General features: G+C 38.9%; 1 protein-coding gene across 8 annotated transcripts in view; it reads left to right on the top strand.

Moving 5' to 3' along the window:
- Positions 1-16,116, top strand: part of phactr4a (phosphatase and actin regulator 4a) — a 31,736-nt gene extending 15,620 nt beyond the window's left edge. For 5 of the 8 annotated variants that reach the window (XM_067508525.1, XM_067508505.1, XM_067508516.1 and 2 more), the window contains 13 exons: positions 382-552; positions 637-717; positions 802-1,944; positions 4,202-4,552; positions 7,115-7,246; positions 7,754-8,327; positions 10,027-10,271; positions 11,120-11,282; positions 11,582-11,637; positions 14,092-14,153; positions 14,277-14,414; positions 14,825-14,901; positions 15,027-16,116. In XM_067508525.1, the coding sequence (XP_067364626.1) occupies positions 382-552; positions 637-717; positions 802-1,944; positions 4,202-4,552; positions 7,115-7,246; positions 7,754-8,327; positions 10,027-10,271; positions 11,120-11,282; positions 11,582-11,637; positions 14,092-14,153; positions 14,277-14,414; positions 14,825-14,901; positions 15,027-15,042 (3,209 nt within the window). In that variant the 3' untranslated portion in view covers positions 15,043-16,116. The remainder of the gene's footprint in view (positions 1-381; positions 553-636; positions 718-801; positions 1,945-4,201; positions 4,553-7,114; positions 7,247-7,753; positions 8,328-10,026; positions 10,272-11,119; positions 11,283-11,581; positions 11,638-14,091; positions 14,154-14,276; positions 14,415-14,824; positions 14,902-15,026) is intronic. The other 3 variants (XM_067508489.1, XM_067508542.1, XM_067508535.1) reach the window with 3 other exon arrangements.
- Positions 16,117-16,398: the final 282 nt, after the last annotated feature.

The raw sequence follows: 16,398 nt of genomic DNA, 5'->3' as shown, positions 1-16,398 counted from the left end.
GTATCCATAATCAGGGTTTAGGGAAACCCTGATTTAGGGATTTAACCAAGGAGATTTCTCCTGGACAGCTTAGATTTATTTGGCAGGTGTCCAATTGCTAATGTACAGGACAAAAGGCTGCAGCAGAGTAGTGTGAGTGAATAAAATAATTTATCATTGCATAGGACCTCCTTTATATAAAAACAAAAAAAACTTGTTAGTTTCAGTTTAAGTCAGAAATTGGGCAGAATGCCATGCTGAATCTTAAATAAGTCACTCTCCACTGCTTTTTTCCCCCTTAATTTAGGCAGTTTCTACTGTTCGCAGGAGCAACGTTACTTTTCTTTCTCTCTGCCTATCTTAAATTCTTCACTTTTATGCCACTATGTCATGTTCATACAGACGATGAGGTCGACCTGCAACAAAGCACAACAGGGGGTGAAGAAGGAAACTCTGGTCGGGGGACACCCCCAAATAAGCAAAAAGGAAAGTTCTCCAAAATGGGAAACTTCTTCAAGCCCTGGAAATGGAGAAAGAAGAAGCCAAGTGAGAAGTTCACCGAAACATCTATAGGTCTGCCTTCCACTTGCTTATATACTTCAATTTATGGTTGATTTGATGATTGATTGTTTTAATGTTTTTCTTTTCCCCTTTCAGTTTTGGAAAGAAAAATTTCTGTAAGAAAAAGTCGCCAAGAGCTTGTTGCCAGAGGGGTTCTGAAGGACATCCCAGAGAATGGTTGGTAGAACATTGGTAGCTTTTTTTTTTATTTTTTATTGAAGTACTGACATGTATTTTGCTGCTTGTTTCATCATGGAACAGAAACCCACAATGTGAACAACTCCAAACCTCCACCAATGAAAAATGGGCACCCTGTACCATTGGATGTTGACAGAAATTCGGAAGTGGGGGTGCGAGTGTCTCGAGGGGAGTCTGACATGAAGGTGAATCCCATCAAGATGCTCCAAATTGATGAACGTCGAAACAGGGCACTCTCTGATGCCTCCCGAAGTAACCGAGCACCCCTGGATGTGGACTCTCATGTACGTCTTTCTTTGGATGTAGACAGACGAATCCGTCTGCCATCAGATGTTGATAAGAAAGGAGGGTCTTTACCCAGAGGACCTCTTCAAGATGATAGATACCGCAGAGAAGAGAGGAAAGATGGAAAAGATGACAGAGAAGACAGAGGAAGGAAGGACAGGGAAGATGTGGAACGAAGGGACAGACGAGAGGAAAGGGATGGGGTAGCTGAGCGGAGGGAAGACAGAGACTTCAGAGATAGGCGAGAATGTAGAGATGATCGAGATAGGAGAGATGAAAGGAAAGAAAAAGACAATAGGGAAAGGAGGGATCGGGATGAAAGGGAAAGGAGGGATCGGGATGAAAGGGAGAGAAGGGATCGTGAGGAGCGAGAAAGACGGGATCGTGAGGAGCGAGAAAGACGGGATCTTGAGGAGCGAGACAGACGGGATCTTGAGGAGCGAGAAAGATGGGATCTTGAGGAGCGAGAACGAAGGGCTCGTGAGGAAAGAGAAAGGAGAGAGAGGGATGAGAAGGAGAACAGAGAACGAGATGAGAAGGAAAAGAAAGATCGTGATAAAGAACAGAGGGATGAGAGAGACAGGAGAGAAGATAGGGATCGGCGACTTGAGAGGGGAAAGAGAGAAGACAAAGATAGAGAATACAAGGAGAGGAAAGATGATCGAGATAGATGGGAGGACAGGGACCGACAGGATGACCGGGTCAAGAGAAATGAAAGAGAGCGTCGAGATGAGCGGGAGAGGAAAGAAAAGCTGGATGACTCAAGGCCTATAACCAGGCCTGTGTCTGAGATAGACTTAAGGCCTTCTCTGCATAAAAGTTCATCAGAGGACAACAAGAGGCCTCAGCCTGCCTCAGAAGCTGACAGGAGGAGTACTCTGCCCAGATACGCTCCAGCTACAGAGTTCAGAGAACGATTAGGTAAGATCTCTCCCTTCTGTTCAGATACAACAACTTATCTAGTGTGTGTTTTCAGGTTTTTAAACTTGCAGTGATAAATGAGAAACTGCTAAAAATCTAATTCAAGTTGTTTTTATTTATTAAAATGTATTTATTTATTTAAAAAAACCAAGCACTTTTCACAAATATCACTTCGTAGCACATGCATCCTGAAAACTGCATTAAGCGCACCAAAACAAAGGGAATAATTAATGATGTTCGGCTCCTATCAGTTTTTCTCTTTGACCATGTTTTTGAAATTTTTTCAAAATAAAATGTGACCACCTAAATGGTGAGTAAAATTAGGAAGATATGCAAACCTTTAAAAGTGAACTCTTTGCAGTGAAGTCTAATTCATGCTTGTTCACCACACTGTAGAGACACTGTCTGCCTAGGCACAAAATATGAATGCAGTATCCACTTATGGAGGTTACATAGAAACCATGTGGAGACAACAAATGTTTAATTATGTTTTTGTTTCTGATGCTGGTGCATATTGTTGATGGCAACAAAAACTTGGAACAATATAAATAAAGACTTGAGGATCTTCATCTCCCTCTGACATTCATAATTTGTCAGAAAGCTATTTACAGAACAAACAGTCCACTAATGGCAATCCTGTTTGCCATTAGTGCCACGAGTGAATGTTAACCTGATTGCTCAGCTAGACATATTTCTGATTTGCCAGCCTCTTCCAGTGCAGATTGTGCTCTTGTGTGACAAAACTAGCTCTGGATGAGTCAGTACAATGTACTATATGGTGACTTGACTAATAAAAATGCAACACATCAAAAGTGTGGTCTTTAATAAAATGACTAAAGATTATACTTTCACCTACAGACGAGGATACATTTGTTGGTAGCCTTACAAATCATTAATTCCTACTGAAAATGGTAGACAAACAGGACAGCTATCAAAGAGATATGTTAGTCCAAGTTCAGGGTACATAAGTGACTGATTGGACCGCATGTTGCTTTTTGACTGACACTTGCCTCATTGGAGGACTCCACTGTTCAAGGAACAGCATAAAAAAAGCCAGACTGGAATTAACGAAAATGCATATTGATCGACCATAATGCTTCCGTGATAGTGTCTTCGGACAAAACTTGAGTATTTCAGCAAGTCACATGAGCTCTATTAAGAAAAGAAAGTTTGCAGCATCTGCAACTGGGTAGATTGAATCTTTGCAGGGCACAGTGAAATCTATGTAAAAACACTACAAAGGAATGAGTGAAATCCAGTATTCCTGCCTAGTGTGAGAAAGGTCTGTCTCATAGGCAGGTCATGGGTCCTCCAACAGGATAACGACCTAAAAGGCACAGCTAAAAGCACCAAGAATGGCACGAGCTGGACCTTTGTGAACACTCATGTGAATCCTATCAAAAATCTATGTAATGAGCTGAAACATGCAGCGTAGAATATGCACCAACAAACCTGAGACGGCTGGAGCAGTTTGCTCAAGAAGAAGGGGACAAACTACCTATTGGCAGGTGCAGAATTCTCATTTAGAGCTTCTGAAATTGCTGTTGTCTGCCTTTTTAAAGGTTGTGCAAGTACAAAATTAGGTCCCATTATCTTTGCCCTGGCAAATTTTATTATTTTATTTAAAATATTATGTTTATTCAATGTCAAAAGATGTCGGTTTTTTATTAAATATAAAAAACAATTTTGGTATATCAGAGAAAATTGTGGGTTCTACTTGATGAAAGGGTAAACCATTACATAAAAAATCAGTATACCTTTTTTTTCCCCACATGCTCTTTGTTGGCTATTTTCCATAAAAATGCATGCTATATTATAAAAATTATAATTTAACAGTAATCCTAAAGTAACATTTTATGTCTTTACTTGTTCTGCATTATTCCAAAGTGTAGGGTAAACATGCACTAACACATGGAAACATCTTCTGTTTTGGGTACTGCAAACCATCTTTTTAGTAAATTATCACTCAATATTTGTTGTGATGGTAAATTATTAAACTCTGACAGGGGTTATGAAGCTGAACCACTGGGCTCTGGCAAATGGATTTAGGTGAATATGAAATGAGGGTAAAACAGGTCAGCCTGCATTTCTTGTGAGCGAACTTCAGAAAATCTGACTCAAGTCACCTCCTTCTCTAATAGTTGTAGTAACTGAGAGTTGCCTTGTGGGTAATTGTGTTTCCAGTAGTTTGCCATACAGCAACATTAGAACCTTTGTGTCTGTGCTTTTCCTTTAATGTCTGTGTTTGTTTTTGTAGAGTCTGCTGGTGTCCGTTTTGTTCATGACCCTTCTCCAACAGAAGACTCTCCCCAAGATCCTCCCGAACCAAAACAAGCCCTTCTTCCTCCAAAATTCCTCATTGCTTCTTCCACTGATCCTGTCAGAAGTACAACCCCCTCCTCTTCATCAACTTCCTCCTCTGCTCCTATAGCTGTGGCCAAGCCACTGAGGACGGTCTCTCTAATAGTCGAAGAACCACCTCGACCTTCCAATACTGCTTCTTCCTCAGCTGATGCTAATGTGCCCCCCCCTGTGCCTCCCCATGCTAAGCAACCTCCTGTTCCTCCACCTAAACCCACCAACCGCAACAGCAGCCCTGCTCTGCACGGTGAGTTTTTTTGTTATGTACTCCAGTAGATTTACATTGAACCTCTATAAACAGCTGTTTTGGTCTAAGTTGAGACTTTGTTATACAGAGTCTCCAGGAGTTTAAAGGAGTTAAATCTTTGCAACCTTCCAATTAAAAACATTATAAAGAATGTTGTTGTTTTTTTTAATTCTAAAAGCAGAATTAAAAAGCAAAAATATTTAAGGCTGCAACAATCACAGAAGCACTAGTCAATCAGGCCCAGGGACACTGCACAGCACAATTGTTTTACATTTAGACATTTAAATTTAGTCATTTAGCAGACGCTTTTATCCAAAGCGACTTACAAGTGAGGTACAAGGCAAGCAAAAATCTAAGTCAAGGAGAAAACATCAAAGCAAGGTCCTATCAGAAAAGTGTTCACAGTTCACGAGATACAAGTGCAAGAGAGCAGAAAGGTTTTTTTTTTAAACAGGTTAATCAAAGATAATCAGTTTATGTGGGTAACTGGGGACCAACTTAAGTAACTCATGTACAGTAAATCTGTGTGTATATATCTATTATTTAGGAAGCATTGCTCAAAGACAGTCCCCTCAAAATGTATTAAGGCTAATTCATTTGTCTTTGCTGTACACTGCAGACATTTGTGTTCCAGATAAAAAATGGAGATCAAATGAATTTCTGAATTTCACTTATTATTTGATGCTGTTTACACTTTTTTAATCAACGTATAGATATTTTTTTTTTTTTATCAGATCTCCCAATAATACAAATAAGTATTGGAACATGTTACTTGACAACCCACTTAAATAGTTGAACTAATGACCACTCTTGATTTTACCCTTTTGTACCTTTGGTTGTTTAAATAATTTATATAGGCAAAGATGGGAAAACAATCAAAAGCATTGCAAAAACATTGCCCATAGCTAATGCAACAATTTGGAATGTTCTGAAAAAAGTAAGGACCCACTGGTGCAATGAGCAACCAACACAGAACAGCTCAGTAAAGGAAAACAGCAGCAGCTGATGAAAGAATCCTTGTAAAAGATGTGATCACACAAACTATGAGTCATGCTTCCTGACATTTTCTTCATTTTTCCTATTTCACAGAAAGCAATAGATCACTTTCTAACTCTACAAAAGTGTTATTGTTGATGCCAGTATTCCACCTAAATGTGAAATTTATTGGATGCTCTGATGCTGACACTTATGTGTATGGAATATGTTAAAACATATTTGCAAAATAATCTATATAGAATAAGAGTTGATGATGATGATGTGACTAAATTAAAACATGTTAATTTTGCACTCCATTCCACAGCGTTTTAGTCACTAGACCCATTCATTTTATATTTGCTTGTTTTTGATTCAGCAGAAATATTGCACAATAACTGAGGGCACATGGAAAACAAATCCCTTGATGCTTCTCCATAAAATGCTCTTAGGTTTATAATTATGTAGTCCCATGTAGACGAGTTTTCTGCGTTGTCTCCCCTTCACTAGTTAAAAGTGCTTTTCGTTCTGATTTTATTAGAATCTGGATGAAATTTCTTGTTGAAATGATGAAATGTTTTTAAATACTTGATTATTTAGGAGTAGGTGGTCATGGCAGTGTAAATCTAACTAATGAGCTGGGACAGTCATTAACTTTGCACTTAGCCTCATTGTTGTGTAGTGTAGGTGTTTTCTGATGTGTTGCAAGTGTGCAGTTTCACTTTGCACATCTACGATTCTTTTGAGAGGAGACATGCATTGGCTTGTCTTTTCACCATTTATGCAAAGTCGGCACTTTTTCAGAGGTTTGATAGAAACTGACTGGGTTTTCAATATCCTTTGTTACAACATGCCATAGTGCTCTTGTTTACAGCCTGTCCCAACACTATCTGTTAGAAACTGTCTTGCTCGGTGACACATTCCACTGCTATCTGTTAGGTTTCACTGTTCATTGCACACTGTTCCATACACAGTCTTTAGGTGTTTGTCAGTGTGCTATGCTACATGCATCCTAGGTGTCATAGCCCAGCTAAATGTGGATTTTTTTCAAGATTGGGACTGATACTGTATTTTTACTAGCTGATTCTTTTTTTTTTTAACTACATTTCTTCTTGATTTCTTGTTACTTATTGACAGACCTACACAGTGATGACGGTTTATCTGCAATAATATTAATACGTTGGTGGTGGTAGTAGTAGTAGTAGTAGTAGTGTTGGACAAGCTGAAACAAGTTAATTTTGGTTTTCCCTGTCAATAATTAATTTGACTTAATGTGAACAGTTTTACCATCACAAGTAAACAAGGTTGTCAGGAAACCTTCATAACAAATGATATGTCCAAGTGTACTGCCACACTGCAGTCATATGTAGGTTTAACCAGGGAATTAACAAAAGTATTTATCCAGTGCTCATTTCCACAGAATTTAATCATGTAATGATAGATGTATACTCTGTCGCTTTTCCAGCGGCAGAGTATACATCTATCATTAGATGATTATAAAGCCACACGTAAACCTCCATCTTTTACTTATTTCCCTGTTTGGAATGTAAACTCGGCCCCCCCCTTGACATCTCCACTCATATTTGCCAGCTTCCTCATTGAACAGGGGCTCTAAGGCTAGGCAGCCTTGTTACTGGACCGGCTGCAGACGCCAGAGTGAGCTTGGCCTCTACCTTTCTCTACCTGTGTACCTGCGGCACAGGGCTAGCCAGACCAGCTCAGGTACCCAGCGGGCGCGCTACACCTTAATCTGTTCAATTGAACCATAAACTGGTGGTGTAGATTGTCCATAATGTAACATTCGTCAGCTCTATTTTAACACCAGTAATGCATTGCATGTGTGTTGCAGCCACTGGACCACGTCTCAGCTGAGCTAATTAATTCTAAATGCTGCATGGATGTTGTGCCAGAGCATATTGAATGTGTTTGTTGATGTCACTGGATGATCATTAAAGACCTCTGCTACAGTTGTCTGGTAATTGTGTGTGTGTGCGTGCGTGCATCTGACACTCTTCACTGACTCAGCAACCAGCTCATCTGTAGCAGAAATCTTTGTTTTTTCTTACAGACTAAAACTGTTGGAGACATATTTGCTGTTTTGCTTGTAGTTGTTCAAACTAACGTCACATCTACAGAGTTAATGCGCATCATTACATTCTGATTGCATGTTCGGTATGATCAACCTCCTGTGTGACAAATACTCATTCTTGTTAATTGGTTTGTTTACAGTAGAGCTTTTACAGCCTGGCAGCGGCGTCATAGGAATCCCAGCTCCAGCTAAGCGCTCACCACCGACACCCCCAAAAAGGATGACCCCAGTCACCAAGCGACATTCTACAGATCCTTCTACTCTGATTCAGGTCCCAGAGTCAATTACCACTGACCCAGCTGGAGCCTCTGTACAGGTGCCACCTGCTGTCTTAAAAGGAGAAAGCAGAGAAGACAAGACAAGTGCAACACCTCCTCAGGCTTCCCCTGAGCCTCTTTCATCACTGCCCTCCCACATACCTCCGTCTCCACCCAGGGTTCAGTCGCTCCAGCCCAGCACCACGTTCTCTGGAGCTGTGCCCACCATCCAAGCTGATCCTCCCAGCCCATCCACAGAGCCTCCCAGCCGACCTCCAGCTGTCCCCCTACACATCCTCATTCAGAGAGCGTTAGCCAGCCCTGGTCCTACTCAGCCTAACCCAGATGGTTCCCAGAGGGCCCACTCCCAACTGTTTGAGTCTCCTCCAGACATCTTTGCTGAGGCTGGGGGTAACTCACGGCACTCTCTCCCTATTACTATTGAACCTCTTAGGCTGTAAGTATCCCGCATAGTATACTGTGCATTATGTGCTTTTAAAAGACAGCATTCATTTGTTTGAAAGCAGAAAATTAAGAGAAACAGTCTCTTATTTTTCTTTTTTGATTTATTGGTTAAGTTAAATTACAAAAGCCTGACATATGGTTCTGTTGTTTTCGCCAAGTGGGCTTTAAACTGTCAATCAAAAACACAAAATCAGCAATAAACTGATAGTTACTCAGCCCTGTTTAAATACACTTTCAAGAAAATATGAAATAGAAATATAGTAAAATGTCAAGATTTGTGGATTTTTGTTATTCTTATTCTTTGTTATTCTAAAACTAAATAATTTGTGGTTTAAGACTAACAAGAAATTTACTAGAAAACTACAAGAAAACTTTAAGATTTTATATGTGAAACTAATTGACTAATCCAAAAAGTAATTGAGAGTTCATATCAATGGCGAGTGTTTTTTGAGTTTCTCATTGATTGAATTCAATTCAACTCAACTTTTATTTATATAGCACCAATTGACAACAAAGTCATCTGAAGGCACTTTACATAATAAAGTGCGGCAAATTTAAATTCTACTCTATTACCCATTATCCTTTGCATTACTGTCATTTCTCTTACATTTATTTTTGTTGCATTTTTGCACCAATCAATTGCGTTGCACTATGCACACTGCATTTTTTTCAGACCACAGGTTTAAAAAAAAAAAAAAAAGCCTAATTTTCCACTGTTGATGCCCTGGAATCTATACGTTTGTCTTATTTCTATACCCATTTATTTATCAACCACAGGTGAAAATGACAGATTATTCCACAACAATAAACAAACAAGAAAAATAATAATATTGATAATGCTACTCTGTTTATTCATAGTGGGTGGTGGAATTGTAGTGGAGTGCATTATAAGAAGATGTGGTTCTAAATTTTTGGCCTTCATTTATTTTACATAGGATGGCCAGGAGTACCTAATAAAGTGAGTGCATATTAATTGATATTAAATGTCCTACTGATTTCTCTAAATTAAAATAATTCTGTCCCAACATTGGGAGAAGTTCTTCAGCTGCTCAGTATAGTAGAGCTAAAAAACTGATATGAAATCTGAAGGATGATCTGGAGTTTTTAAGTCCAGATGATGTCACCTGAAGGGGATCTGGAGGAGCAGGTCAACCAAGACTATGAACTCTGTAGTCTGAACAACCAGAAAGCACCATCAGAGTGGAAAAATGTATTCTGAGTTTTTAAGCAAGAAAGAAAAGGGATATTTCAATACATGGAAGGCAAAGGGAAGTTTAATGCTATTCATAGAATGCTCGACAAACTACAACCATGGAATGCAAGTTGAAACTTAATAAGGTTGCTTTTTAATCTGGAAACCCTGTACTTTGGATAGGCCACATCAGAATGATCCCCCTCAATTGTATGATTCTGAGTGCTGTAGGAGGACAAGCCAAGATAAATAAATCCTGAGTTACAAGCCTGGCTAATAACAGACACAAAGTACAGGCCAACAGTTAGGCTGATCTGTACTTGGGTTTGAAAACCAGTTTTTTTCTTAGTCTCTGCTGCTACTGTTTTGAAGACTTCTTGAAGTTATTGTAAATCTCTTTGGCAAATAGTTGAGATTAATAGAAGAGAACAAGGACTGACTGTGAATAAATGACTTTGAGTTTGTTCATCCATCTTACAGATTTCATGTGTCTTTGTAGGCCAGAAGATGATGACTTTGACATGGAAGAGGAGCTGCGGAAGGTTCAACCTCAGAGACCTTTCCGAAAGCCAGAGTTCGAGCCCCGCAGCAGGCGGGGTATGATTGGAGATGACAGAGTCAGCGTCATCCCTGAAGTTACAGGCCCCGAGGAAAGTGATGAGGATTCCGACTCAGATGGACCAATACTGTACAGAGATGATGCTAAAAGTGAGGATGATGATGACGATGAGGAAGTCCCCACAAGTAAGTTTGTCTTTCTTACACTACTTCTATTAGGTCACATAGATGAGGCGGTGGAGATTTTATAGGCTTTGTTAAGAAATACAGTACCTTGTTGACTTTCAGTGTATGAAAGCTTATGCATATTTTGCATAAACTTAATCTGCACCCTGAAGTTATATCTTTTAAAATATCATGTGAAGACAAAAGTGCCAATAAGAACATTTTGTTTTAAATCCCTAGAGTGCAAACTCTATTTGCAATTTTTGGAACCTAATCCATGGAAAGATGGCATGTCAATGTTGAAACCAAAAAAATTGAATGATTGGATTTAATGCCAGCCGCTTTTCTCTAAAGTTATGACAGTGTGTTACATCACCTCTTTTAACAACACTTGATGTCCCCTACACTACACACAGTGGTTTTCGGAGGTCTTACAGCTGAACTAAACCATACATTTGGAGTTGTTATGCCTCAACTTAATACTATTTACAATCAAAAATAGATTTAAAATATTAGCATATCACTGCATTTGCTCCTTTTATTGACATTAAACACATTCCACTTTTTCCTTGATGAAAGCATTAGGGAAACGCATGAGCGACTCTGGAGGCTTTTATAATGCAACTGAAGACAGAAAAACTCTTCAGAGAATAAATGTAAGAAACAACATTAAAGAATAGGTAAAATAAGGAATAGGTAATAATATCTTAAAAATTTTGAAATGAGCCACTACATCCTTTAGTACAATATAAAAAGAGTACCCCAATAATAATAATTGTAATTATAATAATTAACACACACACACACACACATGTCCACCTGCTGTAGAAAGCCTCTTTGTGTAAATATATGGACTTTGTGTGTAAAAGGTGGTCTGGCGAGTCGTGTGAAGAGGAAGGACACCTTAGCTAAGCGTCTGGAAAAACAGGAGAAAGAAGAGAGGAATGATTCGGAGAATTGTGAAGACATGAGTTGGCAAAACAGGGAGCAGTGGATGGCAGTGAGGAACAAGATCGGCACTGCACTCACACGGTACAGCAGTCACATTGTGTGTCAGCAAACTGATTGACAGGATGTACATACTTACTGTAAACTTGGACATGGCAAGTCAGTGTCATCTGCTGTAATACTGCAGTTGTGATGTAGTTTGTATATGGTCATTGCTCATAATGTTCCATGTAATCCATGGAGTTTAAGAGGCTCTCCTTTTACTCTAAGAATAAACAGTCATATATTTAGTTTGTCATGGAACCCTACACCTAATGATGAAATATATTTCTTTCAATATTATTTTTTTAAAGTAGTCAATTAAAAGTATTTTCTGTCTTCAGGCGACTCAGTCAGAGACCGACAGCAGAAGAGCTTGAGCAGAGGAACATCCTTCAAGGTAAAACTCTTCATCTATCATCCATTTATTCTTTCAGGTCTGCATTTGATTTGTCACAGGGTCTCAAACCACACTTCTCATTCTTCTCTTCTCAACTTAAATATATAATATTCTTGAGCAGCCATTTCACCACTATCAAATGTGGGTTTTTTTTTACCACAGGCTTAATGATGGTCACTAAACACAGCAGTTTTTACAATATCAGTGGTACTTTCACTTTATTAACATATTGCGAGCTAATTAAATATTATCATATGCCCCCTCAGCACCAAAAGAGTAGAAACATTGTACAAAGAAGAATGCATACACCTATGGCTGTGAGCAAAATTATATCCAGGATCATTTAAGTAGTGGACCATTTCCCTTCACTCTATTGCAACTACTTTTTTGCTGTTTAAAATGTCAAAAAGCAGCTCAGATCAGATGTTGGTTGTGTTATTTTCATGATTTAGATTGGCATAATGACAAATGAAACATACTATGTTTGCTCTCTGGTGTAGAAACAGGCTTTAACACAGTCTGCCAAAGATTGTCTATATACAGCAGAAGAAGTATCATTCTGTTAAACCTTTAAGTTATCAGAGTCGGTTGGTCTCAAGACCTCTTAAAAGAGAACCCTTTCTAGTAAAACCAACCCTTTTACATAAAGTCAATAAATCAAATGAAATTGTACTTCTGAATCAGGGCCCTCAGTAGTGTATTTGAACCAGTTAGCGGTTGAGAAATAAGTCTGTTATTATGTTTTAAAAAAATCAATAGTTGCCTATCTTCTGCTATGCACGGGCACACAATATATTGCATTTTTTGTACATTTCTGTACTAAATTCAGCGTATACACATTTTTGATAAACTCAGATTAACTACAGTAAGCACAGCACCGCCTTGCTACACTATCCCACCACCACTAATAAAATTTTATTCTGTGAAAAACACTACAGATACACATATGTATTACAGGTGACCATGCATAATTGTTTAAAGGTGTGCTGCACCCCAATGGCCAGATATATCACTTTGGATGTAGTTCATCCATATCTTCTGGCTCTTCTTTATAACACACCACATACTCCTGACTTTGGGTACAATTTTATATAGTGACAATTATAACAGTTCTCAGCAAAGCTAACACCATTTTATTTTATTTTTTTTAAATTGTTTTGAGAATGATCATTATTGACATTTCATTAGAAAATTAAAAAGAACCAACAACCGCTTCCTTCAGTTTTCTGCATCTCAAGTCGCTCTGTGTGGCTGTAAAAAAAAAAAATAAATAAATAAATAATAACACACACACACCACCCTCAATCTACTCTCAACACAGTGTGGGCACAACTATTCCTCTACCCCCAACATTGCATTTGTGTAATTCTTTGGATGGAACAGACCAGGCAGAGACAAAGTGTACAACCCCTATTAATCATTGTCAAATGTGTATTGTAATGACTCCAGGATGGCCAAATTGATTTATATATTTTAGAGTGGTCTATAAAGTCCATTAAAAAGTCTGTAACGTAGTGATCCCAAAGTCATGTGCCCTGTAATATGGCCTCTTTTTCTTCCTGTCTGTGTCATTATGTATAATGCTAAACTTCTAATCATGTATCTCTTCACTTGCTTTTTGTGTCAGCAGAGCACATTATTATTATTAAGCATTAGTGCTTCATGATCTACTGTCACCAGAATATGATTTTCCCCAAAATTGTATCTGGCAAAGCAGAATGACACTTACTTTACTTCTATTACTTTAATTTAGGGTATAAATGTACATTAATGTACATAAACTAATCCAGTTGACGTCAACTGGAGTTTTTCATCAATGGGAGTTCAGATGATGTCATCTGTAGGAGCTCTGGAAAAGGAGGTAACCATGATTAAAAACTGTATAGTATGAGCCACAAGATGACATAATCTGAACTGAAGGTTCCTCCAAATTATGTCATCTGGAGCCATTTTTCAGCGAGAAGTAAAGAGATATTTTGATATAGGAAAGTCAGAGAAGTTTAACGCCATTCATTTACATGTACTACCCAAACAAGAACCAAATAAAACGAGTTCTAAATCAGAAAAGGTGTCCTTTTAAATGTGGCAAAGCATAAATATACAGTATGAGCAGAGAGCACCAGCAGACAGTGCACTCAACCTCAGTCAAGTTAGATTTCAGAACCTAGTATGAACACAATCCTGTTCAGTCTATCATCATGGTTTGATCTGGTTTTCATACCCCTGCACTGTCTCACATGTCCTCAACTGGACTAGGCTAAGACAATTCTTTGCACTCGCTTTTAAACAAAGCAGTGCCTTGTACAAGCCAAGGCAGTGATTAGATTCCTGTTGCTGCAGTGTGCTGACAGCAGCTCAGGTGACTTCTACCTGACTGGCTGCAGTGTCTTTTCCTTTATAGAATGTCATCATTTTATTTTATTTTTTTAAACCTATTTTTTCCCTTTCTTGCAGCCAAGAATGAAGCAGATCGGCGATTAGAGAGATCCGAGATCAAGCGGAGGCTCACAAGAAAGGTTAGGATATAATAACGTAACTGTGTCATGCGCTTTCACAGTATCTCTGGACTAGTCATTTGTGCCGCTGTGAAGTAGAAAACAACACCTGTCTTTATTACTTTTGTTGATTTTTACCACCAGCTGTCCCAGAGACCCACCGTGGCTGAACTCCAGGCGAGGAAAATCCTGCGTTTCCACGAGTACGTTGAGTCCACCCATGCCCACGACTATGACCGCCGAGCGGATAAACCGTGGACCAAGCTCACTCCTGCTGACAAGGTGGGACTCACACACATTCAATGCCTTACTTTATACCTACGGAGCTCATGTGGCTTAGAGCTTATTAACAAGTGAAAGCCAAAATCAGAAGCGTCTAGTCTGAGGATTTGCATACCAAGCAGATTCAGTATCGAAAAGGAATCCCAGGAATGCAAGCTAGATGCTCCATTATGACTGGTTTGAACTATAACATAAATGTTCATGTCCAGCTCAATAATGTATAGAACCAGAAGTACAGTACATGCTAAATTTGTTTTTTTAAAAAATCCTATGAGCTTATCAAGGATACCAACAGTGGGGGGAAAAAAGTTTACATTTACAGAGCTTTGATCACACGCTCCTTTCTTCTTTTGTGCCCTGCTGTAAATGGCTAAATCTAGTCCCGCTTCTCCTTTCATGTCTCCTTTCAGGCGGCCATACGAAAGGAGCTCAATGAATTCAAGAGTTCAGAGATGGAGGTTCACGAAGAAAGCAGGATCTACACACGGTCAGGCTTGTATACAGTTCCCATTTAAAAATGAATCTTCACCATCATCAGCAAAGTATCAATAACTTATTAGATCTGTTTTCTCTCTTTTTTTTTTCTTTTTTTCCTTCATCTCTGTCCTCCAGGTTCCATCGGCCTTAGTCTCCATGCTGACCTGTAACTCACTTGGACTGACAGAAGCGAGGAGCTCTGAGTCCTGCTCCCCATTCAGAACTGAAAATGTGGCTCATTTGGTTCGATTTCGTGTATTGAAACTGACCACTGTCAATGACAACTTGAACCAAAATGTAGAGAGCCACGAATGTCAGTTTAATTACTGCAGACTTTCACATATACTCCTGTAAAACAGGAGAAGCTGGTAGTGCATCCATGTACCAGGTGCTGACACTAAGAGTGAGAACCCCGAGCTCTGGGTTCAGAAAGTTGCAGTAGAACTGACAAGATAAGTCTTGCAGGGTTATCACACACTGTGCCCCTCAGGGGAACCCGCACTCATCATGCCTTCACCTGCCTTCACAACATATTTTTTCTCTTCCTTGCACATCAGGAAGGCTGCACATAAAGACATAATTGTAGTTCTTATAGTAACACCGAACTAATTCAGACTTAACACTGTATATTTGTGTTGGTACTAGAAGAGGAAACGAAAGGTGCCACACTGCATCAGCCTTACTCCTCATGATTTTTAGCATTCAAGTTTCAGACTTTGGTACAGTTCCTTCTTAATTGAACCTCACGTGTTGTTTGAGATGTCTGTGTGTAGACTTGCACAGCACTGACTCCAATATAATATCCTAATGTGCATTTTACTGTATTTTCTTAATCATTTAAATGATTCTCATGGAGCACATATCACTGGATTATCTTCTAATAAGGCACTTTACCGTATGTTCCTTAATTGGGTGTATGGAAAATTGAGCCTCTAATTGAGTAATTATAACAGGAAAATGTACATATTTTTATTTTCCTGGCTGTTTTATGGTACCTTATATATGCAAGTCATTAGTTGGCTGCAACTGTATAGACTTTATATTATGTATCTACATTAATGCTGACATGTTTTAATTGTAATGTTTATCTCAAATGTTATTTGCAAGCAGTAATGGTACAAATGTATTTTTGTCCCTCTTTTTTTGATACAGAGGTCTTTAACACTTTTTGCAACCGCACTGTATAAATTAACAGAAATTAAAATAATCTGTGATTTTCATTTCAGTTTGTGTCATTCTTTTGATCTTTGTCCGCTGGGCAAACATTCCGTTTGTGACAGTGTTTTAGAGTGAATGATACATTTTGTCTTTATACACTGACCAGATGAGGGCAGTGTTACATAAACACAAAGTATTCATCATGTGTGCCCTCGTCCTACAGTGTGGTCTAAAACGAAGAAAGCCAGGAAGCTTCCCCACAGCGGTTCCTTCCCCACAGAACTCTGCGATAATAAGACTCCCTTGCTTCAGACAAGTGCAAGTAACATTTCTCTAAACAAATATAGCC

This window comes from Channa argus, chromosome 1 (assembly GCF_033026475.1).
Source record: "Channa argus isolate prfri chromosome 1, Channa argus male v1.0, whole genome shotgun sequence".
NCBI classification, from domain to species: domain Eukaryota; kingdom Metazoa; phylum Chordata; class Actinopteri; order Anabantiformes; family Channidae; genus Channa; species Channa argus.
The sequence above is the reverse complement of the archived record's forward strand: the minus strand, read 5'-3'. Positions and strand labels throughout refer to the sequence as shown.